The 26,654-nt window shown below is 36.2% G+C and overlaps 1 protein-coding gene across 7 annotated transcripts in view; it reads right to left on the reverse strand.

Moving 5' to 3' along the window:
- QKI (QKI, KH domain containing RNA binding) overlaps nt 1-26,654 on the reverse strand; it is a 156,701-nt gene that overhangs the window by 12,697 nt on the left and 117,350 nt on the right. For 4 of the 7 annotated variants that reach the window (XM_027601745.2, XM_027601749.2, XM_027601748.2 and 1 more), the window contains exons 5-6: nt 1,824-1,911; nt 140-439 (exon numbers count right to left, since the gene is read on the reverse strand). In XM_027601745.2, the coding sequence (XP_027457546.1) occupies nt 140-439; nt 1,824-1,911 (388 nt within the window). The remainder of the gene's footprint in view (nt 1-139; nt 440-1,823; nt 1,912-26,654) is intronic. The other 3 variants (XM_027601744.2, XM_027601746.2, XM_027601743.2) reach the window with 2 other exon arrangements.

A 26,654-nucleotide genomic window follows, 5' to 3' on the forward strand; every position in this document is an offset into this window, starting at 1 on the left:
GAAATAAAACAAACTTTAGGCTTCTGTCTTCCTAATGGAAACTTGTCTTGACTCTCTAAAACTAATACAATCATTTCAAAGTCTGAGGCACAGAAGTTATGAAGAAAATACTAGCAGCCACACAGGGAGAACAACTTACCTAATACACCACTAGGTTCAATAGGATACTCAAGGATTGATGTAGCTGGTGCCAACGTGTAGGGGTACTCATAGGGTGTGTAGATCAAACCAGCTTCGGGCCCCGGAGGAACTATTGCAGCAGTCGGGTGAGGAGTTCCGTTTGGCATGACAGCGGTCTGTATCTGTCTGATCAAAGGCATTATGGTAGGGCCAGCGGGCGTAGGGGTCCGCAGGGCAGCTGGTGGGAGGACAGGCGCAGGCCCAGTGATAATCCGTGGAGCAGCCTGGGCTGTTGCTGCAAGAGAAAAGGCAAGGGCTGCTACAGTAAGCAAAGAAATGCAGGAGGAAGTGTAGAGACAGCAGTATAAAATATGGAAAATGAGAGGGAAGTAGGAAAAAGAAAGGAAAAGCAGGAAAGAAGAAAAATAAAAGGAAATCATTAGTACATGCGCTGATCACACAAAATGCCAAAGCACACCGATCAAATGCAAACAGCTTCCCCTTTCCCAGTGTGATTAAGAATGTGCAAAAATTACCAAGCCACTGTAAAAAAAAAATAAAAAATAAAAAAACCAAAACCAAAACCAAAAGAAAAAAAAACCAACAAAAAAGAGAATACCATTAAAATAGGTTATATTTCATATATTTGATACAACTGTGTTTTTAAGATCTCATGAGACTAACGATACATGCAGAAGGACATGAAAACACTCGCATTAAAAGATGTTAAAAATTTTTGGAATTGGGAGTCCACAGAAATACAGTTTTGGTTTATTTCTAAAGAATAGCTTAAGTTTCAAATTAAAAAAAGAATAATTTTTACTGTATTAACCGACTACTAGTTTTATATGAATTTCCTGCATCTGTAATGAACTTCATCGAAAAGACAATATAAAAAATAACCCATTCCTAAATATAAGACTATTAGTGATCTACTCTACTCATTCTCATGAATAAATTAAAGCCAACCATTTTGTAAAGCAACCACTTCTGAACCCACTGAACTGCCTATACTTTGGAAAGTTGGCTAGGACTTTAAATTCTACTTCTTTTAAAAAAAGCTAGTAATTTAAATGGAGATTATGTTCATTAAAAGACTTGTGAACTTTCAATTGCCTCAAAATATAAAAAAGCAATCCTCTTCAAGTTTATGAAAGCATCCACAGATATATCTAAAAGAAAAATGGGATTAAATGTAGTATCACCTACTGCTCTCTGTGAACTCATTCACATATGAAATCAACAGAGAAAACTACTGGAGGGGAACATTAGCAAGCAAGGTGAAAGGACAGAATTTGACAGAAGGGTCACTGCTTTCAGATACATTCCAAATTATAGTTTTCTAAAAAAAAAAAAGTTTAAAAAAAATTGTCTTTTGCATAAATATAACAAAATAAGCTAGAAGCCTTAAATCTGTAGTTAACAGAATAGGAAATTGCCTGAAACTTAAATTTGGAAGTTGAAATTTCACCAAAACAATAAAGTGTATAAACCCAAAACTTAGACATGCTAGCATAAAACAAAGGAGAATGTCCCCAATTCATGAAAGCAGTAAAAATGGGACTGTTAGTCCATATCAAGTGGCGATTATTTCGACTCTTCACTCTGTATGACTGTTCATGTGTTGCGCTGCCAAAAGGAGAAAGGTCTGTGGACTAAACAGCTGATACGACTATAGCCATGGACCTCAGCCTCATTCTTACGTGATTTAATGTTGGCATCTCTGTAGGTGCCGTTCAGAATTGCGAGCTCCATCAGCTGCATCTTCTTCAGGCTGTCTTCTCCCTCTGCCTATACATGGAGAACACAAAAGCAGTAAGCACTTAGGATGGTCCACATACATCACAGCCATATCTACTCACAAGCCTTAAAATAAGGAGTATGTGACTACAGTCATCTGCTTCAATCAGGGAGAAGGAGGAGAAAAAAAGACCAGGGAACCAAAAGATGCTGACATACTGATACACAGGATACTCTCAACTACCACTAGCTACATTTCTGTGTGGAAATTTTTTATGTGAAGTACACACTGATTTATTAAAGTTCCCCAAAAAGCTTTGCTAAATAGAATAAATAAAAATGTTAATTAAGATTAAATATAGTATATTTATTCTCTTCAGCATCATTTTGTAGCAGATTCAAAAACTCAATGTGCTCATTAAAGGGGGAAAAAACCACCAACAACGCATAAAAAACCAAGCAACCCCCCCCCCCACCAAACTGGGATTTTAAACATATAATATAGGATGGTGGTATTCACTTATGAGAATTTTCTGTTTAATTTTCTAAAAATGAAAATTTAATAATATCAATCATAAGAATTTCTAAAGTTTGAATATATATTCTGCTCTCTTATGCCAACATCCTTCTCTCCCCTCAATTAGTAAATACTATCATCATTCTAAAGCAAATCTATCTCTAGGGCCACCACATGATGCATTGTCCAACCCAGGAGACATTTAAAAGTAAAAGCTCTTAACAGCTATGCAACGGTGCCAGGCTTAAAAAAACCAGGACTGTCTCTGGCCATCAAAATGTTTGGCCACCCCATTTACCTTGGACTTGCCCCACCCTTTCGGTTGACTGCTGTCCCCCTTGCTCTAGTCATTACTGGTGTATTACCAAAACTACTACGATACTATGTTATCGGTATCTGTTCTCCAATCAATCTATAGAACAGTAAGATTAACTGCACACAACTTTTCTTCTTAATGTTCCTTAACATTTTCATGTCTTAAAACCCTTCATAGTTTCTTGCTATCTAAAAATATAAACCATTTAAGCTATCTGTGGGATCTGGGCCCAAATTATCTTCTCAAGTTAAAGCAATTAGTCTTCTACTGTATTTTACACCTATCTTATACTATAAATCAAATCAAATCACTCCATGTTATGCATCTCTGTGCATATTCCTATTTCCATCTTGAATGCTCCTCTGCACTCCACTCTACCCTCCTTCTAAATCCTACCTAATCTCTGCAAACTCCAACCTAACTTCTACCTTCTCAAAGGGCCACCGAGATTACACTGTTTCTACCCTGATTTATAGTTTCATGGACATCACCACTACCAAAGTAAGTTCCTTGAGAATAGAGCCCATTTCTTATTTATCACTGCCTATATTCCCATTTACCTTGTCCCACAAGTTATTTTTGCTAGGACTTCCAAATGACTGATAACAAAAAATCTTCATTTCCAAATCTCAAATGTCTAAATCCTACAGGATTAAGCATTAGCTACGGCAAAAGAAAGCAGTAGACGAAGGTCCATTTACCAAGATTCTTTCCTGAAGATGGTGGTAGATTATGGTAAAACCATGCACTACTCACATATTTTATGCATTATCTAATCCTTAGTACTTAATATTTAAAAACAAAGTAACCCAATGACACTTTTTTCTGACCTAATTCAGAAAGGGGCAGGACCAGATGACAAGCTTCTCTGTCCTCCCTTTCTACTGTAACTGTCAATGATATACAAAACTTTGTCCTTGGCACTACAGCAGCACAAAGGGTACTATAATTTATAGTAAACAGAACTGCCAAATTTGCTTTTAATAAACCACAAAGAATTAAAAAAGATGGGTGAAAACACGAAGACAAAGTTTAAGGTGTCACTGCCAACTTTTCAAAAACCTTTGTAGGAGAAAACAGAGAAGATACCCATATGCCTGTGGAATTACTGTTCCTTGACTCCTATGAACTTGTACAAAGATGACTGAGAAAAAAATGAAGTAGTAAGATTTCTTTAAAAGCCACAGCAATTACTTGTTAATGATAAAAATAAGTAAGCATCAGCAACAAAAGGGACAAATTGGCAATCCATTATCTAACCCAAACTCCCTAAACTTGTTCCCTGAAAACTAGTGATGTTAAAAACTCATCAAGTCATTTCAAATTCAAATCTATATATAATAGAATACCAGAAGCATATAAATTATGCAATAGGTACCTTCTTCACTTTCAACAGTGAAACAATGGTGCATGTTTGAAAATATCCAGTAAGAGACAGAAATAAAGATGGAAGAAGTGATGTGGTCAGAGTGCTGTAGAGGTAAGAGGTACTAGAGCGCATGCTTTCACCCAAGTGTTCTTTTGGATAACAATATAACCACACTCATTAGCTGGTGATGCAGTGTTACCAAAAAGAAAGACGATGGAAGCAATACATGCGTGCACATCAGGGTTCGTGCACGTAGGATGTACATATGTGCCTTTTACAGGTGCAGATGTAGTGTCATCAGCAGAGCTCCCCCCGCCCCACCCAAGAGGAGACTAAAACCCAGAGCAGCACAGCTCTCACTAGGCAGCAGCAATGGACTTTGCCACAATGACCTCGCTGGAGGCCACTGAGATTGACAAGTTATGAATTACAGTATGCACACTGATTACATCACATTATGGCAGGCTACACTACACCTCCTAGCAGAGCACAAAATTTAGCTATGAAGGCTGGAATTTAAACCTGGTGGTCTCACTCCAGAATAAGCTTCACTCTGGCATCTTCATCACTTCTCGCCACCTCGCCCGCCGTTCTGTACTCACGGAGCATGATGCTGTTGTCTCAAGAGTTTGCAGAGTTCATTACAGAATTACTCTTAACACAGAAGCGGTTATTTAAACCTTCTTGTCCTGGTTTTGTCAATGAAACTTGACATCATATTCCTGCCTGAATGCTGTTGAAGGGGTATGCCATCTGTCTTTCAAATATAACTTCAGATAAGAAAATGTGCTAATATCTTAGGTAATTTCTACTAAGTTTTTTCTATAGTCCAGAGGCTTAGAGCTTTTACTAGCCAGGCTTTGTATCAGGAGTTTATTTGATGTTTCCTCTTCTCTCAAAGATAAAAGCTGATCAAATATGGCATCCTGAAATCATACATCTCAACTCTAGACATTTCAAAAGGCATTTCTGTAGAACTTGCACAGGAACAAACCTCATATAAAGATGGAACACTGGCTTTTTCTTCTGTAACAAAAGAAGCTGTTCTTAACCAACCCAACCTCAAGTCATAAAAGGGTATTTTATAATGCTGAATCAAAGTGGTCATCTAGAACTTTATAAATCCTCATTTCTCAAGTATTTGCTCTATCATTTAAAATTGAGATATATAATTTATATGCAGTGAAATCCTGAGATCTTAAGTGCAACATCCAGTCAGTTTTGATGAATGCTAGTCATGAATGCTAGTCATTTGATGAATTCAAGTCACAGGATGGTTCAATCAACTCAAAAAGTTCCATTGTGCCTCTTCTCACACAAGATCCTCCTCACCCTCTGCCCCCGGAAACCCTCGATCTGATTTTATCACCAGTTTAATTTTGCCTATTCTAGAATTTCATATCATGGAATCACAAAGTATATACTTGTGTGCCCAGCTTCTTTCCCTCAGCATTTATGAAACTCTTCCATACCGTTGCACGTGTCAGTAGCACACTTGTTTTGACAGCTGAGTAGTATTTCATTTATTTATCCTTTCTTCTGCTACAGACATTGGGATGTTTTTGGATATTGTGCATAAAGCCACTGTGAAAATTCTCATACAAGGTATTTTTGTGAATATAGTTTTTTTCCCTCCATTTCTTGAAGACACACCTAGAGGTGGATTTGCTGGGTCATAGGATAAATGAATATTTCTCTCATAGTTTGTATGAAAAGCATTATGTAAAGGTTACTGAAACATTCTGAGTAACATACCTTTGAAACATAAAAGTTTAAAAAATATAACAAAGACCTGCTAACTTCTCTATAGGTCCATTGCCCCATATCTAAAACCTGTGACATCAGAAGTATTTTGAGAATTTTTCAGATTTGTATTAAAGACAGTATACCAAGGATTACATAACATCCCCGATGGGTCTGGAGGAATACTCCAAATAATCCAATCTGTGATAAACATAAAAATAAACTAAGTAGGATAAAGACAGATTATTTTTCTTTTCCTTTCTGAACTTTTTGGGGGTTTACAATTATGGAAGACAGATTATGAATCTGCATAAATAACCTATGCATATTTTATAATAAATCACAGCTATGTTATCAGCTGTGTTTAACAGCTGTTAATGTGACAGATTTGGTCATGGTTAATACTAGATTGAGAAACCAAAGGTCTTAACATTTTTTAAAGTAAAACGATTTATATACTGCTACACCTTAGATATCAGAGTTTCATCATCTAAACATTTATGCTTTATAACACATCTATGGCAATGGTACTGTGTTATCCCTGAGGCCTAGACAGGTTAGGCAGCTTATCCAATGTTGCATATGGTCACACTGCACCACTGGCTTCCCACCCAGCGTACCTGACCTAAACTGCTTTACCCTCTCCTCTACGTAGTAGTGCCTTTAAGTGGAATTATCTTTTGGATTCATCAAAGACCTCACATAAGAAATGAAGAAAATCATGTTTATTTGGCAGCTTTAAATTTATAAAGTACACATTAAAAAAACTCCACCACAACAATGTAATTAATTACAAAAGAGAACTGGAGCAAATGTATGAACATTTCCAAATCATTATAATGTGATTAGTAAAATAATTTGCCTATAAGAGAAAAGCCTAAACTCTCCAGCTTAGCAATCAAGGCACTAAACAACTTCTATAAGCAGCCCTATTTGCAAATATCAGTCAAAATCATCTGCCCAAGCAGGGGGAGTGGGAGAGGGAAAAAACAAAAGGAAAAAAAAAATCATCTGCCCACTGATCCCTAGAAGCCCACTTTACTTTTCTGCCCCCAAGTTAGACAAGATCCTATCTAGAAGCACCCTCTGCATACTTCTTTTGATAGCTCAGATGACTGTTCCCTCTAGAGTATATTCTTTACTAACCACACCCACACATAATGGTATCATTTTCCTAAATCTATGTTGCTCCTTTTGGGAGACTCAATCATATATAGCCATGTACTATCTCATTTTTTTTCTATTTTTTAATGTAGTTTTAAGGAAATTTCTCATGTGACTTGAATCCATGAATTAACCAATAACCAATTAAACCAGTCTTCTTATAGCTCCCAATGCTCTGCAAAGGTGAACTTATTCACTGACATTAAAAAAATTGAATCTTTTCTATAAATTTAAAATAATGAGTAGTGGGACGCCTGGGTGGCTCAGTCAGTTAAGTGTCTGCCTTCGGCTCAGGTCATAATCCCCGGGTCTTGGGATGGAGACCCACATTGGGCTCCCTGCTCAGTGGGGAGTCTGCTTCTCCCTTTTCCTCTGCCCCTCCCCCTGCTTGTGCTCGCTAATAAAATCTTAAAAAGAAAATAAATGAGAAAAGGTTTTCCAAACATAAAAGAAAAAGTACATAACCAATTCTCTTAGCTGAACAAGAAATTAGTAGAGAAAAGAGAAAACAAAGAGTGACCAAAGTTTAAAAAAATTTTAACACCAATCATCACCTGTATCTGGTCTGCCAGCTAAGAAAAGTTTGACAAAGAACATAACTGACTTAAATTTAAATAGAGGATTTTATACAGGAGAGAAACAGAACAGAATCAGTGTTTAAAGGCACATTCTGTTAGTTTGTGAATGGACTGTTTGGGGCTTGAGTACGATTAGAGACCAGTCATGAGCTTGACTTCAGTCCCAGTGACAGAAGATGTATTGGACTGGTGTGGAAGTAGTAACAGATGGAAAAAATAACTCGAAAGAACGTGATAGCTAGTTAGATGTAACAAATGAGGGAAAGGAGACATTAAAGAATAACGTTCAGGTTTTTGGATTAAGCAATCAAGAAGATGGTGGCTCCATTTAATAAGAAGGGAAAGGCTGAGGGAAATGGAATCAGGAGTACTAAGTTTGAAAATGCTAATTTTGCTATTTAAACAGCCAAGCAGAGATGTTAGGTACAGAGCTGAATATAAATCTGGGATCTGTTTAACTTGTCTGATAATGCTAGTAGAAAAATTAACCTCCCACACTATTTTAGACTATTCTTCTCCAAGATGATGTAGCAATTATTAAGTTCCAAACTGACCTGCTCTAGGCTTTTAGTACTGGGTTTAGGACTCTGTATAGTACTATTTCTTCTTCGACAGCTGGTTTTGTTAGGCTCTCACAACTGAGATGAACAGTGGAGGGCATTAAAGCAAGACTGAAGAGTCGGCGGAGGGAAGACGAGATACTCCTTCCTATGCCAGTTCTTCTCAGGCTCCACACTTCCTTCCCAGCACTTCTAGAACCAGCTTTCTTCTGTCTCACCCATGAGGAATAGCACCAGCCAACCAGTTTATCTACTCCTCCGAGCTACTATGTTTCCATTATCAGCCAAGAGGCACCATTTTGCCAGAGGTCTCAGTTCCACCTCTGCATAGAACTTTCTCAAAGCACCTAAGATCGAACAACAGTACCAATCTCTTTTCTCTCCCAGCCCTGGGGTAATAGCTGCTGCCTACAGTTTCTAAATCTGTATTACACCCTGCTCCTTTTGCAGTTTTCAACGCCTGTTTAACCAATTACTTTATTAATTCTCTCCCCTGAAAAACCTAGTGTGGCCTTTATTTTCCTGATATGGAAGTGGCTCCCCATTACTATTTCATAGGGTCTGAATTTCCCACACTGGCATTTATGGCCACGCCAACTTCTTCTTTTATGTCACAAACCTCATTTTGTGTCAAAACTTTATGTGGACTCTATGATGATCTCCTATTTCTTCAGATTTAAAGGTTCCTTGATTCCACCTTCTTTTCTTTTCCCAGTCTTCAATGTTTAGTTAAGAGATGGCTAATGAGCACCTACTGTGACGTAGATACTGTGCTAAGTCCAACACACAAAAAAAATGATGTTCACTAATTGAAGAGCATGAGAAAACCCCAGAATTGTTACAGAAACCCAACAATGAAAAGATATATCAGAACTCCATGCTTAGGTGGAGAGGCAAAGACAAATCAGCACCAATGCTTCACCTAGGCAATACAGCCTGATTACTAAAAGGTAATGAGCAAGCCCTCACTTCAAATGATATGCAAAGATTGATCTTACTGTTCTGCTTGAAAAATTTGTAGGTCAAAATGTTACAAACACGATAAGGGGAGAAAAATCTTGGCATATCTTATTCTATCTGCCATTATATTATACGACATAGTCCCACTTAATACCTGGTTTAGCAGCAATAACTTACCAAAGATAAAGCAAGATAGAGAGGAAGAAGCACAAGGCACTTTACTTAGCCAGAAAAGCTTGAAACATTCAAATACACAAACACACACACACACACACACACACACACACAGTGCTGTATAAATTTTATTAAACTATATAAAACAAGTAACTTTAAAAATTTTATTTGAGAGAGAGAGAGAGTGAGTGAGCATGCATGCATGTGCAGGGGGAGGGGCAGAGGGAAAGAACCTCAAGCAAATGCCTTGTGCTGAGCACCCCGGGGGCGCAGCTTGATCTAATGACTCTGAGATCATGACCTGAGCCAAAACAGAGTCAGATGCTCTACCACCTGGGTCACCCAGGCACCCCTAATGAATACTTTTTTTTTTTTAACTTTAAGATAATGTGTTCTTTTCTCAACAAGGTATAAACAGATCTATTAAAAGTAGTACCAATCTCAGAATCTTGTCTCATAAGCATTTATTTCTTCCTATGTGAAACACAGTATGACACAATTTGAAATTTTTTTCTTTATGGTAAGCTTAATAGGAATGACAAACTTTTGAAAGATTTATATGATCCACACCTTAGGCTATACACTACACTAGTATCAGTAAAGCCACAAAATTATTTTATAGAAAAAAAAAGTCCTCTGAAATAGATTATTTTAGGTGGACATTATCAGACTATATGGCTGGGGCAATAAAAGGAAGGACATATAATTACAAATTGTGAGCTTAGGAGAGCCTGATTCTACAGAAGACAAAGAGCAGGTACCTGAAAATGATGATGATCTAAAAATGGATTAGTTGTGGGAGGTATATGGGAAAAGAAGGCAAAAAATTTGAAAAGTATACATGCAGTGCTAGTGGTGGCAGGGAGTGAGTAGACACTTGTAGTATGTCATGGTAAATGCCTGACAAGTTCTAAAAATAGTAACATATGGGGCGCCTGGGTGGCTCAGTCGTTTTAAGTGTCTGCCTTCAGCTCAGGTCATGATCCCAGGGTCCTGGGATCGAGCCCTGCATTGGGCTCCCTGCTCGGCGGGAGGCCTGCTACTCCCCCTGTTTGTGTTCCTGCTCTATCTCTCTGTCAAATAAATAAATAAAATCTTTAAAAAAATGTTACTAAAAATAGTAACATATGAAACTCTCATGGATTCAGATTAAGCAATGAGTCCACAGGAAGGAAAAGGAATTTTTTTTTAACAAAATACCTATTACATACTAAAGACCAATCACTAGCCTAGGTATATAAAGAATTAAATGTGGTCCTTGTATTTAAGATTGCTAGTTTGGATAGAGACAGAAAAGTAAAGCAAGTTCAATAAAGTGTAATAGCTGCTATGAAGAAGTTTACACAGAGTGTAGTAGAAGACCAAATAAAAAACTAAGGGGAAAGGATCATGAACCATTTTATGGATCTGAAGATAACTACAACTCTGTCTTAAAAGCATCCAGAGCACATAGGCAAAATGTTACCTACACTATCAGTGGGTTAACAGAGAACTAAGCTCACCCATTAAGTATCTGTGATAAAACTGTTAATTATGGTCTTGAAAGACTTCCAGGTAATACTACTACATAATGTCAACCTACTACAGGGATTCTTTAAAGTAACCTATTTGCACTATGATATAGTGATGAGATTTCTGAGCCATCAAGCACAGTGTAATGACCTAAGTTGAGAGGAGAGGCAGAAAGCTGCCTGGTCCTCAGAGCAATGCAAGGCCACTATTGCTAGTTTCACTTAAACTATTTTTGGATATAGTCATTACGGTAACACTGAGGCCGTTAGTTTCGGTTGCATCACACCTTAACTTTTTTTCTTTATTGTTCTGTAAACTATCTGAAGGCATACCTTCACTGTAAATAACTGACTAAAACTTTGAACCTCACATTAAGACCAAGGGAGAACAAAGCAGGGAAGGAAAAAAGGCGGGTAATTTCTTCAACTATCATCTGGTAGCATTTGACATCTATGATGTATAACAACTGCAATGAAGACAAATAGATTAAGTTTTTGCCCTATAATTTTTGTTCTGAGATTGAGACTCGTATCATCTTTCCTTGGTCAGAGAAAAAAATAATTAAGCTAATTAAGTATTTCATTTTTTTAAAGGTCTTTTGTTTCTGGGATTCAAAAAAGGTCTTTATTTTAAGTGTTCATAATTTTTAAAGAATTTAATTGCTCTTATCTGATTTAAACCTCTTAACAACTCTGTGTAAAGGTCTCTAACACGGGTGTTATCTCTCCCACTGGTTGCACTTTAGGATAAAATTTAACAAAAGACAGGAATTTGTGCCACTCTGTTAATAAAGCACTTGAATACTTCTTTTGCTTAGCTATCCCACAGCTATGAAGCCAAGTACAGGTTAGTCAAACTTGAAGAATAAAATAATAATAAACAAAACATGGAATGTAAACAACACATTCCTTTAGGGATGAAGAATATCGTACTGCTGAAATAAATTGCAAATACTCCCTCATTTCTTAAGTGGGTAACTATATAGCAACCTAAAAGCCTCATTTTAAAGTAGGCATAATTTAAATCAGGGAAAGTTAAGTGTAGGAGTTGAATAAGGAAAAGGAGTCAATTCTAGAACTAAAACCTTAGAAATTTTTTCCTCTGTTGCAAGAGTAATTTATGAGGAAAGCAGCTGTTATTCTGGAATACACCAGACATTATTTTAGAGGAAGGCAATATAAGAAGTCCTCTCAAGTCCTCTACTTAACTTCGAACCTTATTAACTTTTACAGTTAACCACTCTCCTTAAGCAAGCTGATTATGCATAGGCATTTGGTTTTTGGGTATTCCTGTATTCTTTGTGGCTGCCATGTTTACCTTGTATTTTGAGGTAAGTTTTATAAATATCAAAAATCACACAATATCCAATAAGTATGACAATAATTAGCCCACAAACTAGTAATATACAATTATCAAGAGAAACAAAAATTGCCAAGTGGTGAGAAAATGTTAAATGCTGGAAAGCATTTTAAAAACCAACGGTTCAGGGGCGCCTGGGTGGCTCAGTCACTAAGCATCTGCCTTCAGCTCAGGTCACAATCTCAGGGTGCTGGGATGAAGCCCCGCATCAGGCTCCCTGCTCGGCGGGGAGCCTGCTTCTCCCTCTCCCACTCCCCCTGCTTGTGTTCCCTCTCTCGATATATCTCTATCAAATAAATAAATAAAATCTTAAACAAACAAACAAACAAAAAACAAGGGTTTAAAAACGAAGATGGAACTTACTGTAAGTCACAGATGATAGTTGTGTGGTGTGACTTCAAGGTTTGGGTGAATTGTTTACACTGCACATAATGTAAACACGAGCACTGGGAAGGGGCCAGATACACTCAGGCTGCCAAAGATTTCCCTATGAGACTTGATGAGTTCCATTAAGTAAGGGAGTCAACAACCTCAACAGATTTCTTTACATATATACCAAACTGATCTATTTTTAAGACGGCATCAATGATATACCACCAAGGGGGTTGAAAACACTGACAAAGTCTTACTTAGGCTACCAAGGGCAGGACCGTAACTATTTAGCAGGAGGAACTGAAAGAAGAAAATGTTGTTAAATGATCTGGACTCACAAACAAAGGGACTTAATTATTTTCTTTCCAAATCTAGGTGCCTCATTTTTGCATTTTAAAGATTATTTGAGAGCAAGAGAGAAAGAGCACGTGCGCATATGTGCATGCAAGTGGGGGTAGGGGCTGAGGGAGAGAATCTCAAGCAGACTCCCTGCTGAGCAAAGAGCCGAAGGTGAGGCTGGGTCTCACAACCCATGAGATTATGACCTGAGCCAAAATCACCAGTTGGATGCTTAATAGACTGAGCCACCCAGGCATTCCTAAAATTGTATTTTAAGATTTACATATAAGCTACTACTAAAGGGAAACTTACTGGCTTTATTCCCACCTAGATTTTATTACAAATTGGATTTATCCTTTAGAGTTGATATGATTTTTTATCTTACTATTTTTATGAAATATCCTATGAAGAGTTTTTACATTATAGTCCTTAAAACTTCTAAAAAATGATTGTATCTCTAGGATAGGTTTTAACTAACAAAGTCTGCCCTCTTGGAAACTGGTAGCAGGGAAGATGGAGCTGGATATAGACAATTAAGCAATTAAAACAAACTGATAAGGAGTTTCCAGGAATATACAGCGAGGATGACAAAGTAAGTTTCAAACTAGTGATCACAAACTAGTGATCAACAGGGCAGGAAAGGCTCTGGGATATTCATATGTTAAGGTAATATACAATGTTAGACTCATAGATGAGTAAGAGTTAAAGAGGACAGAAAGAGTGATGGTGGTGCCAAGGAAGAGAAAGAACATGTTCAAAAATCTAGAATCAAGAGTATGAGATCAATAATGAGGTTGATAAGATGGTTAAAGTTTGCAAGCCATGCTCAAGCAAGGACATACTCTGTGGAGTAATTAGAACTCACTAGAGTGTCTTAACCTAAGGAGAATGATGATTAAACTTCTATTTTTAGAAGCACTACTTTACCTCCAGGGTGGAGAATATTTGGAAAGGGAAGACTAAGTCAGGCAGAAAGATCATACAGATAAAGCAGAGATTATATGTTCCTAATCCAGGCAACACATAATGATACTCTGAACTGAGGTAATTCCAGTGGGGATGGAGAGATGAGAATAGAAGTGTGAGATGGTGAGAGGGTAGAACCAACTCTGTGTGGGTGTGCGCACGCGCGTACGCGCGTGTGTGTGTGTTGGCACAATATTCTAAATATTCATATTTCAAATCTAAGCCATATTACTTAGATTCCTATTGCTTTACAGTAATTTTTTGCTTTTATAAAGAATACTCTTACAAATTACTTTCCTGATTGGGGATTACCTCTTTGGAATAAACTAAGAAGAACTGCATTTACTCATATACTCCACCACTTCATTCCAGAGGATGCATACCCTATTCAACTGTGTCCTGAAAGGGCTTTTGCAATGTACATGGTTACAAAGGTATGGATATTCATTTTATGGCCTTTTCAATAACTCGTTTTATAGAAAGAAAGGAAAGAAAGAAAAGAAAAAGAAAAATCTAAACAAAACAAAATAATTGCTAACCGAATGGGAACAATGCCACTGAGTTCCTTAAACAGAAACTCAAAATTGGGCTTTTCCTCAGGCATTTTCAAGAGCTGTGATTTCCCCACTTTTATTTTCCCCGTGAAAACAGACTGCCAAGATTGTATTAATATATGCTAGAGTTCACTAAAAAGCTACGTGCATGGTAAACCTGATGATCTTTCTCTGTGCCTGGTGGTTCTCACCTGACAAACTAGACCAGGAACCACAAAGATTACAGAGTACAAATATTGCTTGTATTTTTGACTCAGTTTTAGTACTTCTTATTGCTTTTACATATATATATATATATATAAAATGTACACATAACATACATATGTATGTGTGAAAACATGTATAGTATATAGTTATTAAAAGTTATTTGTACTTTCACAGTTTGTTTCTTTTTATCACAGAAAATATCCAACATATATAAAATCAGCATACTCTTAAATGTGTTGCATTCCAGTGACAGATTGTATACTGAAAATACTTCAAATAAAAATCAGTAGCTAAAATGGGGTTTGTTAACAGAAGTATACTTTAAAAATTGCTGTAATGCATTTCTTTAATTTAGGAATACCTTCGAAATATTAAGTTGAGTGGTTCAAAGACATTTTAATTGGCTTGTAAAACTATAATCATGATCAAATCTAACATTCATTACGTGGTTTTTAAACTACAGTAGAAATAGTTTTTTGTGTTGGCAAGTTCTAGTGCTTCAGTATTGTATGATGATTATGAGTGGTGGCATAATTCTTAACACCAGCATCAGATAAACACTGGTATTTTTCTAACAGGTAAGTTTTCATGATAAGTAATGAAATTAGAAAGCAATAAATTAGAGAACAACATACATACTCGGCTAGCCACTATTACCTGAAATGTGATTGATGTTCCACAGGTAAGCAGCTTTTTTGTTGGGATGGTTGGTGCTTTAAATACTTGGTATGAAGATTTAAGAAACAATTTGCTGGTGGTATAAAGAATGGCAATGTCTCTGATTCCAGAGTTAGAAGTAATTCAACTCTGATCTATCCTGTTACAATTTGGTTTTATAGCACTGGATTTATAGTTTTTTCAAAAATCTGTTTACTGAAATTCCCATAGGAAAAAATAACTTTGTTACTCTGAGTTTGAAACTCCTAATTTTCCATGAAACCTTATAAATCAAAAGATTTTTACAACCCATGTTTTGATTACATATTATAAGGAACATACTTCTTCATTTGCTGAACAGACTGGATACTTTAATTTTGTAACAGCAAAAAAACTATACTAGTATGTTCCCAGTATATATAAAACACTAATAAATATTTGTTCAATGAATATAAGCAGATGCTTAAAACACCTGTTAAAATGCTAATGTGCTAAATTAAAACAGAACTTTTTCTTTAAGAAGTTATGAATAACAAAGCAAAACCGTACTACCATTGCATGTTAGTATACAGTCATATAAAAAAAACTTGACAAATACTGTGTAGTATTTTTAGAGAATACATTTCCTATTTCCTAGTGTTTCACTGGCAATTTTAAATTATTCAAAGTGCTAGAATACTAAGAGAAATCTTTCTTGTGGCTTCTCCTGGGCCTTTTCCCATCTTAGTTTCTACTGCTAAACAAATAAACAAGGAGTGTTCTGGGAACTGCAACGTATTTAATACGGGGGGAGGGTAAGGGAGAAATAACATGAAACAAATCTGGAAAGGTAGGTATGCACCAGATGAAGATGGGCTACAAATGTTGTGCTAATTAGTTTGCATTTTTACCACGCAGTGACAGAAAGCCATGAAAATGTGAAACAGGGAACATAATGATACTTCAAATATATATTAAAAAGATAACTCTGGGGGTACCTGGATGGCTCAGTCGTGATCCCAGGATCCTGGGATAGAGCCCCGCATCAGGCTCTCCACTCAGCGGGGAGCCTGCTCCTCCCTCTCTCTCTGCCTGCTGCCCTCCCCCACACTTGTGTTCTCTCTCTCTCTCTCAAATAAATAAATACTTAAAAAAAAGATAACTCCAGCTGCAACTAAGAGGTATCATCAATTGACCTAGTACAATAGTGAAAACAGAAAAGAGAGTCAGGTGCTATTTTTTTTTTTTAAGATTTTATTTATTTCTTTGACAGAGAGAGACACAGCGAGAGAGGGAACACAAGCAGGGGGAGTGGGAGAGGGAGAAGCAGGCCTCCTGCAGAGCAGGGAGCCCGAAGCGGGGCTCGATCCCAGGACCCTGGGATGACGACCTGAGCCGAAGGCAGACGCCTAACAGCTGAGCCACCCAGGCGCCCTCAGAGTCAGGTGCTATTAAGAGGCAGAATCAGAACTTGATAAAGTGGATGGGAAGGAGTAGGAGCAGAGGGGAAAGAGAAGGTGGAATCAAGGATATATGACTCGTAGGCAATGGGTGTCATTCACAAAGAGTAAACAATGGAGGAACTGTTATTATGAGGAAGGCAGGGAAGGATGTGATGCTAGTGTGGGAAATGTTATGTTTGAGATACCTATAAATCATCTAAAGGAGGTGTTAAATGGATTGGGGAGCTGTGGCGCTGAAGATGAGAAGCATACTGAAGAATGACCACCATGGCAGTGGTCCCTGGAGATAGATTATGGATGAGACTGCCCAAAAAGAACAAACTGGAGTGCCAGATCACCACTCTGGAAAGTATCTACCTCTAGTGACAGCATGACATTTCTGAAGAGCATGCATCAAGTGACCAAATAAGTAACTAGGAAACTCATTAATTTTGCCCTACTCTCATTTTTATATTACTAAATCTCTATCTCCATATGTACCAAAGTCTTGGTTTCTAGCCTGGTATATAGCAGTTTCTCAATAGAAGTTTGTAAAGTGAATTGCTTTTGACAGTCATTAAATGAGTTTTTTAATCTCTACAAGGATGTTGTAATTCCACAGATGCTAAATTCAGTAATCAAAGTCTTTTATTTAAAAGAGTATACTGCCATCCTACACAAACGAATTCATAAAATAAATTAATATCATAAAGAAAGCTAATTCATGAGTCTGTTAACTTGCTCAGAGATATATTCTACAAAGAGGTTAACAAAAATAAGTTGATGCCTTATCAGTTTAAAGGCATAACTTTAAAAACAACTCACTTTATATTTTGTATTTGATCTACACATTAAAGATTAATTTTTTTCCCACAAAGGCATTAAAGGTTAAGAGAATAAAAAACCTAACCTATCTACTTATACAAATACGCAATATAAGATTCAGAGAAATGCCCATAAAGGAGAAGTCTTATTATTAGTGTCACTTTTGAAATTAAATTTTAAAAATTTAGTTATCAAAAACACAGGAGGAAATCGAGCTATACATGACAAGCTACCAAATTAAGTTTACCTGAAACAATATTAAAATGTTCATCTGACTCATTAAAATACTATTAAAGTCTCACAATGGTAATATCTGAATAATTTTACTTACATATAACACTCAAACATTTGGAAATGTCAAGAAAAATTAAATGTAAGGGTTTAAAAATACAAGTTAATTAAAGGGTATTTGATTTTATCTTTTTTGCCAATTCAATTTCAATGTACATTAACAGAAAATGAATGGAATACAAATGCTTCACCTATATATAAGGAACATGATGCTACTTACCAACCATCAGAAGGGCATGCAAACAAATTAAAGGGATGTATGAAAATAATTGAACTGAAGAAGATACACCGAGAAATTGCCCATCTATTTTTTATTAAATAATTTTATATCTTTAATAAAAAATTAATATATAGTAAATTAATTTTAGAATCTCTGGGTAGAATACCATGCATTTAGTAAGGGGGGGGAAAAAAAACTAAAATGCATTATCCCAGCCAGCATATTTAGTTATGGGATAGAAACATTAATAGTTAAGAATAAATAGGTACTAGTAAGTGTAAAATGTTACATAATAAATTCAACATGCAAATTATGAGGGATGCATTGGAATATAAGATTAAAATGGAAGGAGCTTTTATATAAACTACAAAAATATTTCCAAAGAATAAACACATACTACCCTATTATCTTATGCCCAGAATCCCTTGTTTTATATTGGTAACACCTTAAGTTTAGAGTTATAAGCTATCTAAACTATCAACCACATTTTGTGTGTTAGGGAAGCCACTTTTTTTTTTCTTTAAGATTTTATTTATTTATTTGAGAGAGAGAGAACGAGAGATAGAGAGCACGAGAGGGAAGAGGGTCAGAGGGAGAAGCAGACTCACTGCCGAGCAGGGAGCCCAATGTGGAACTCGATCCCGGGACTCCAGGATCATGACCTGAGCCGAAGGCAGTCGCTTAACCAACTGAGCCACCCAGGCGCCCAGGGAAGCCACTCTTTAATGAATCCGTATAATATTAAAAAGGAGAATGTTTTTCACACAGACTCTATATTTGTAAGGGCTTGTTCACAGCTACCCTACACAAGACATATCTTACTATTATTGCCAAGAAGCTCCAAGTTTGGGGAAAAGCCCCCTGTTCATTTTAAAAATGCCAACACACTTCCAGACAACATGATGGTTGGACAGAGAATAAAGATTTTCAACACAGCTCCTCAGTGATTTATGACAGTGACTGAAGTCCTACAACCTACACCATGTCACACTTCTTCATCTGTCCATATGGATTGCTATCCAAAGATATAGTATTTTCAATTATTTGTGAAAATTCTAGTTGGAATAGGCTCCTGTGGCTGTTCTAATGCAGAGTATGGGGTGGGATCTAAGAAGACACTGATGTGGAATACAGTTAAATTTCTTTAGCACTGTCCCTCTCTGTAAGAGGCAATTAACCACACTTCAACTTCTGCAAGCACTTCCGTCATCATCATGTTTCCTAAAGCAGTACACACCCATTTGCATCAGAGTACCTTACACACAGAATATATATAGTGTGTTATGCCATTTTGATTCTAGTTCTAGATCTCTGATAAGGACTTCTCTGATGGCTTTTGTAGTCTAAATTTAAATGAGATTTCTGACAGTCTTCTCTGTCGCTGGGTCAAGGTTTATTAATTTATTAATTAAGGCTCAACGGTAACCTTAGAACTATAGGATTTTAATCAGACTACTCTGGTATGTAATTATACTTTAAGAAGATTAATATATAAACAAAAATATATTTATCCTATTTTAAAAAATACTCATTTTGTACTTTCTTAATCTGAATTAAACAATCATTCTGCATACCTGTATCTCCTTGTAAAACATTTTTGAAAGTTGCATCTACATTTTCAGGGCACTAAGATTTGCAACAAGCAAATTTTTACCTTCCTTATGAAAGTAAAGTGGCTTGAAAATGTTAACAGACTACCCCAAAGACCTGATTTATTGTGTGAAAATAGGTTAGTCTCAAAATTTTAAATACATACATTTCACTAAGTGTTTTTTTCTGGAGGGCAGATATAAAACACTAATGCAAGAACTATTATTATTACTGATATCTTGAGGACGAGTGAGGTTATACAAGCCTAAGTGATACTCATTGCCTTAGGCATTTAAAGGAGAATTTTCTCACCAGAAAGTGATTATACTAAGACCCAGTTCTTTTGAGAGACAGGAGAGAGCTGAAAGTTTCTATGAAAGTATTTACATGCAAACTAAATAATCCAGTTTATAAGTTTGAGTGCCTTGTTTTCCAAAAAAGCTTTAAATGTTCATCTTACTTGTAAGACAAATATGACATGTGTAAAGATATGTATTTATTACTTGCACTGAGCAAAATTAAAGTTAATATCAGGTCAATGTTTATTAAAAAACAGTCATTTTAAGAGAGTTATTTGAAGATATATTTAATTCAGGAGGGGAAACTTATGTCTATAGCTGTCACTTTCTTTTTCCTCCAGAGATTTGGAACAAAATATCTTTCCTTAAATGTGCTTACTGTACTATATTTAGTGAATAAACAAGCCTTAATAAGCGATCGTCAGCATGAGAGCATAGATCAACTCATTCTCATTAAGAATTTAAGAAGCTATCAGCCTTCTATACAGTGCTGCCTATATGAGAGGAAGCAAGGACTGGCTCCTTTCAAACCTGTAATTTATGAGTTTATTCAAACCTGCCAAATTGCTTTAAGTAAACGCCTCTCCCATTTGAAAATTCCCATGGCAACTCATTTTAGTTTGGCAGACAAGCAGACCCAAATTCAATCCTTTTATCCTGCAGCTAAACCATTACAATAGTAATTCTGCTCTGACACTCTGAAGAGACTGCTAATTACTGTACTCTGGGTCCCTAGACAGATTTCCCATTCAGATTAAAATGGTTGTGCATGGCAGAAAACAGTAGCAACACCTTTCTTTACATGAGAGAGATGCTCTCTCGTATTACAGCTCTATCAAGGGCCAAGTGCATCACAGTGAGATGTCTTTCAACGTATCTTTTAATGCCTTACCTTCTCTCCCAACAAAATGAAAATGAGGAGAATACCACAGACCTGAATGAGTGACACTATGGTCAAGAACTAAATATAATACTATCAGTTCATTAACAACCCAGTTAAAAACCTTTAACTCCAAGATAAGACTACTCCATCTCCAGAGTTATTCTCTCTCTTCTTTTCAGGTTATAATTAGTACACAGTTAACTACGAGCCAAATGTGTATAAGCATTAGAAAGAAGACAATCTTTGGGTAACATGAAAAGCAAACTTAAAAAATTTTGTGGTGGATCCTTGTCTCTCTACCACTCTCCCAAATTTTGGTAGCATCTGTAGTATTTTTAATTGACTACAGTGAATTAAAATTACTTGATAAATTTTTTTCCCAGTGTCTTAAAATTCCTTGAAATAACTAGAAGCAACTTTAAATTTCAAAATCCTCACCTGGAAATTTGTCAGAATCTATTACCTATTAGATCAATTATTATTGAGCTCTACGTATACAAATGGTTTCATGAGGGAATAAGCTATAATATCCAAAACTGATTCATGTTCAAGTTCTCAAATACTTATAAGCAAACTTAAAGAAAAAATAAAAGAACAGGTATGATTATCCCCGCCATAACGTAAAAGTTGAAATGTTAAAAAGTAAAATGAACACTTTGTGACACCAGTCTAGGACTGGTGGCATCTGGTATGCCGAAGTCTGTCTTAAATTATGAGATGATGTAAATTTCAGCTGCCTAGAAACATTAATTTCTCTAATACAAGGTTGGTACTGCTCATTTAGTGTAGTCTTTCCGTTCAGTATTTTACCTCAACAGAAATCTTTACCTCTGTTCCTACTAAAAGGGTAGAAAAATTACAGTGAGAAAGAGGATATTTGGCCATAATATCCCTCCCCTCTACTTTCTCAGTCTTCATATCAACAGAAGTCCAGCACAATATCCCCCCGCTTCCACTATTCTAGTGTTTCTGAGGTTCCTTAGGAGAAGATTAGAAAACATCATAGGATATGTACCCATATAAGGTCTTAGCTAATGATAATAAATAGTACTATTATTTTCCAACTAACTGGAATGAGAATTAATTGAAAGAGCAATGGTATCTGATCAGTTGACATAATAGATGCATTCCCATAGTAAGTGAGTGAGTGAGTAAGAGGGGAAGGGAGAAAGAGTGTGGGGGGGGGGGGAGAGAGGGGGGGAGGGAGCGGGAGAAAGAGAGAGAGGAAGAAAGACGGAAAGAGGGGGAGTGGGGGAGAGAGAGAGAAAGATGGAGAGAAGGAGAGAGGGGGATGGATAGATAGAGGGAGAGGGGGAGAGAGAAAAGTTGGAGGGAAGAAGTGAAGGGAGGGAGGGGAAACAGACTTATATATGATGTTACTTTTTAGTAACATTAATATATGGTTTTATAATCATCTTCTTATGCTACTGTAATCAAAAACCTATAAAGTAAGATTGTGGATTAGCAATGAGGGTACATTTTGTAGGTAATGAATAGAATTACTTTCTTTTTGTGTGGTGCCTCCTGTGACCAGTAATTGAGCTTGTAATTGCCACAGTCAATGATGTAGTTGAGGTAACCAGTCCATACCACATGTATTTTTTAAAAAAGAAAATGTCTTATAATTCAATATAACTAAAATAATAATTTTTACCTTTACAAAGTCATTCTAAGGCAAATGAGTGATAATTAATAGCCCAATTTTACAAATAAGGAAATAAAAGCTCCAAGTGACAGTCCCTGACCATGCATGATTTGTGCAACCCTACTACTGCATTTGTCACCACTTTCAATGACTTGACACACAAACACACTGATGTTCTGTCTGTATGAGTCCTGTGTCTTAAAGTACCAGATCAAGTCTCACCTACCTATGTGAAGTCTTCTTCCCTAAGCACCCAGTCCATGGTGACACCTTCTTGTGAATTCAGTTAACATCTTCTCTAACACTGACTGCCACCTATATACTGCTTGGTACTCTCTCTCTAGAAAATGTGTTGCATGAAGTCAACTGGCATTTTTTTGAGGAAAAAAACAAAGACTTCAAAATTAAAGCAAGGGGAAAATTGTCATTACATAAAACGTAGAGTGACATCTTTTAATGATGCTAATAAATCCTGTTCATACAGGTTGTGTAAGCTATTCATACAAACATATACATATACACACATGTACCCATGTGCATATACTAAATGAGTTTGCTATTTCAGTATTTTCAAGGAGAATATATTATTGTGCATATTTTCACAATAAACATTTTTATACATCTCTTTCAGTAATTCACAAAAGTAGGGAAAATGGCTAAGAACAGGAGAAACGTGAACATTTTCAATCACCTTCATCTAAACAACATTTACAGAACATATACCCAACTACTGCAAAATAAACATGTTTTGAAGTGTATGTGGAATATTCGTAACATACCATATGCTGGACTATAAAAAGTCCTAATTAGACTCAAAAAGACTAAAGTCTTAAAGAATATATTCTCTAAGAAAAAAATTAAATTAGAAATCAGTCACAGTAATAAGATAAAGAGAAAAGTCCCAAGTATCTGGAAACATGTGAAAATAATTCACTGGTCAAATTAGAAATTACAAAGGAAATTTAAAAATATTTTCAACTGAATGGTAATGAAAATACAATATAACATTATTTTTTGGAAGCAGCTAAAGCATTATAGAGAGAAATTTGTATCTTTACGGCAGAAGAAAGAATAGAGAAAAATCAACAAAACCAAAAGTTGGTCCTTAGAAAATATCAATAAAATTAATAAAGCTCTAGAGCTAGGCTGATCAAGAAAATAAGAAAGAAGTCACAAATTGCTAATGTCATGAATGAAAGAGTACTACCACAGATTCTACAGAACTTAAAAAGATAAAAAGGGAACAACTTCATGACAAAAACTTTAGATGACAAACTCCTTTGAAAAATATAAAAACAAGAAAAAATCTGACCAAGTTTCATATCTATGAATAAAACTGAATTTGTAATTAAAAGCCTTCCCACAAAATCAAGAAAACAAAAAAAAAGGCAAGCCACACTGACCAAAAATTTATTCCTAAATTATATGAAGAATTGTTAGAACCAAAAAAAAAAAGAACAAGTCAATAAAAAGACAGAAGGTTTAAACAGATACTTCACCAAAGAAGATACATAAATTGTCAAGAAGAACATGGAAAGATGCTTGAGATCATTTGTCTTTGGAGAAATTAAAATTACAACAGGTGAAAGGATAGACTGGCTTAACTATTCAATGAAATACTAATTACCAACAAAAAGGTAGAGCCCACTGATACATGCATGATACATGCAACAGCATGGATGAACTTCAAAAAACTGTCACACCATGCTACATGAAAAAAGGCAGGCACAAAAATTTTTTCATTTATATGAAATATAGTAAATGCAACACTGAGTCCAAAAAAGTTGAACTCATACAACCAAAGAGTAGAACAGTGGATACCAAGAGGTGGTGGGGGGAGGGGAATGGGGACATGTTCATCAAAGGGTACAGACCTTCAGCTCTAAGTTCTACAGACTTACATACAGCATGGTGACTGCAGTTAACTTTACTGTATACTTGAAATTTGCTGAGTGTAGATCTTAAGTGTTCTTACCACACACACAAAAAATAACTATGTGAGGTGATGGATGTGTTATAATTACTGTGATAACCATTTCACAATGTATATGTAGATCATCACACACACCTTAAAAAAAAAAAAAAATCACACCTAAACATATATAATTTTTATTGGTCAATCATATGTCAATAAAGCTGGGGCAAAAATAAGTTTTGAGACCATCAAAAGGGGGCGGGGGGAACTAACCCTGCTAGTTGCCTGGAGGCAGCAGGAGGAGGTGGTTAATTGATGCAAAGGGGTGAAGGAAATCTTTTTTTTTAATGGTTTATTGTTATGTTAATCACCATACACTACATCATTAGTTTTTGATGTAGTGTTCCATGATTCATTGTTTGTGCATACCACCCAGTGCTCCACGCAGAACGTGCCCTCTTTAATACCCATCACCAGGCTAACCCATCCCCCCACCCCCCTCCCCTCTAGAACCCTCAGTTTGTTTTTCAGAGTCCATCGTCTCTCATGGTTCGTCTCCCCCTCCGATTTCCCCCCCTTCATTGGGGATGAAGGAAATCTTGACTGTGGTATACAGTTGTCAAAACTCAAACTGTATACTTAAAATGAATGTGTTTTAATTTATGTATAATAAGAAATGGAAAAAAAAAAAAAACCCTTAAGTTCCTTTCCCTCAAGTCTCCAAAATAACTATTCTTCAGCACTGAGAAACAGCTCAACTGTATTTAAATCAGACCCATGAGCTGCCATATTATTTCTTAAACATGTATCTCTAAAACACTAGATGTGAATGCACTCTCAGCAAAAAAATTTGATGGTCAATTAAATTTGGAAATGGTTCCTACCAGAGCTTCACAATACTTACTAGCATATTAAAGGCTTCCTTTACTTGGAATACCTATGAAAAGTGTCTCATGGAATACAGTTAGGGAAATGTCACTGCCCTAAATATTAAGGATCTTGCCAATAATTTTCTGGATCCTAGTGCCCGAAAACACAGTCAACCTGGAATAAGTATTTGTTAATCTGAAAAGAATACTAGGGTAGCTGCACTTGGGTAGCCAACTATTACCTCAAACTTACTAGGTCTAAAACGGAACTCCTGATAATCTCTTCAAAGTCTGTTCCTCCTGAAGTCTTCTTTGTCAAGGTAATAGCAATTACATCCTTCCAGTTGTTCAGTCTACAACCCTTGTTGTCATCCCTGACTCCTTGCTTTTTAACATCCCATAGACAATCCATTAGCAAAACTTGCCAGCTTCACTTTAAAAATATGCTCAGAATCAGACCATGCTTCACTTCTACAGCTACCTTGGCCCAACTCATCATTACCACTCTTGTGGATTAATGCAATAGTCCACGAATTGGCAAACTTTCTCTGTAACGAGACAGACAGTAAATGCCTTTTCTGGGTATATGGTCTCTGCTGCAGTTACTCAACTTACTACTGAAGCACAAAAGCAGCCACAGACAATATGTTAATAAGTAAGCATGGCTGTGTTTCAATAAAACTTTTTAATGGACAATGAAATTTGAATTTCACACAATTTTCACATTTCATGGAGTATCCTTCTTCTGACTTCCCCCAGCCATGAAAAATGCAAACACCATTCTTAGCTCATGGGTTATTCAAACACAGGTGGGAGGACAGGTCTGGCCCATGGGCCATCATTTGCAGGCTCCTTTGAGAGCTTCCTTTCTTCCACTCTTATACTCTTTACTCTGTTTTAAACAGAGCAGGTCAGGTAATCCTTGAAAAATAATAATCACATTATGTCATTCCTCTCTCCTCAAAGCCCTCCAATGGTTTCACCCATCCTAGACTAAAAGCTAGAATCCTTAAAATAGTAGACAATTGACCTATCATCTATGCTAATATACATGAGCATATCAAAACCAAATTAATTACAAACAGGTTTACTGTGCTACAAAAGGCAAAATGAACTGGAAATTTATAACATATTACAATATCACTGTAGCAATTATAAAGGAAATGAAAACATCTGATGACAGAATTGGTCAATGAGTAAATTAATATGCAAGCTTTCTCTTAAGATCAAATATATGTTAAAGTGACTTGAAAATATATAAAGGTAAGAAGTCATTATTTCACAGTTCACTGAATTCTGTATACTTGTATAAGCATATTAGGTAAATCCTAAGATTGTAAGAAGAAATTCAGCCAAGAAATTTAACAGCCCAGTTATTTTGAAGGGATCACAGAAAAAGTGTGAGAATTATGATGTGTATAAGAATAAGCAATAAAACGTCACCTGAAGAAAGCTTCCTAATTATAATAAAGAAGTTCAATATATATGT

This window comes from Zalophus californianus, chromosome 7, assembly GCF_009762305.2.
Source record: "Zalophus californianus isolate mZalCal1 chromosome 7, mZalCal1.pri.v2, whole genome shotgun sequence".
NCBI lineage: Eukaryota > Metazoa > Chordata > Mammalia > Carnivora > Otariidae > Zalophus > Zalophus californianus.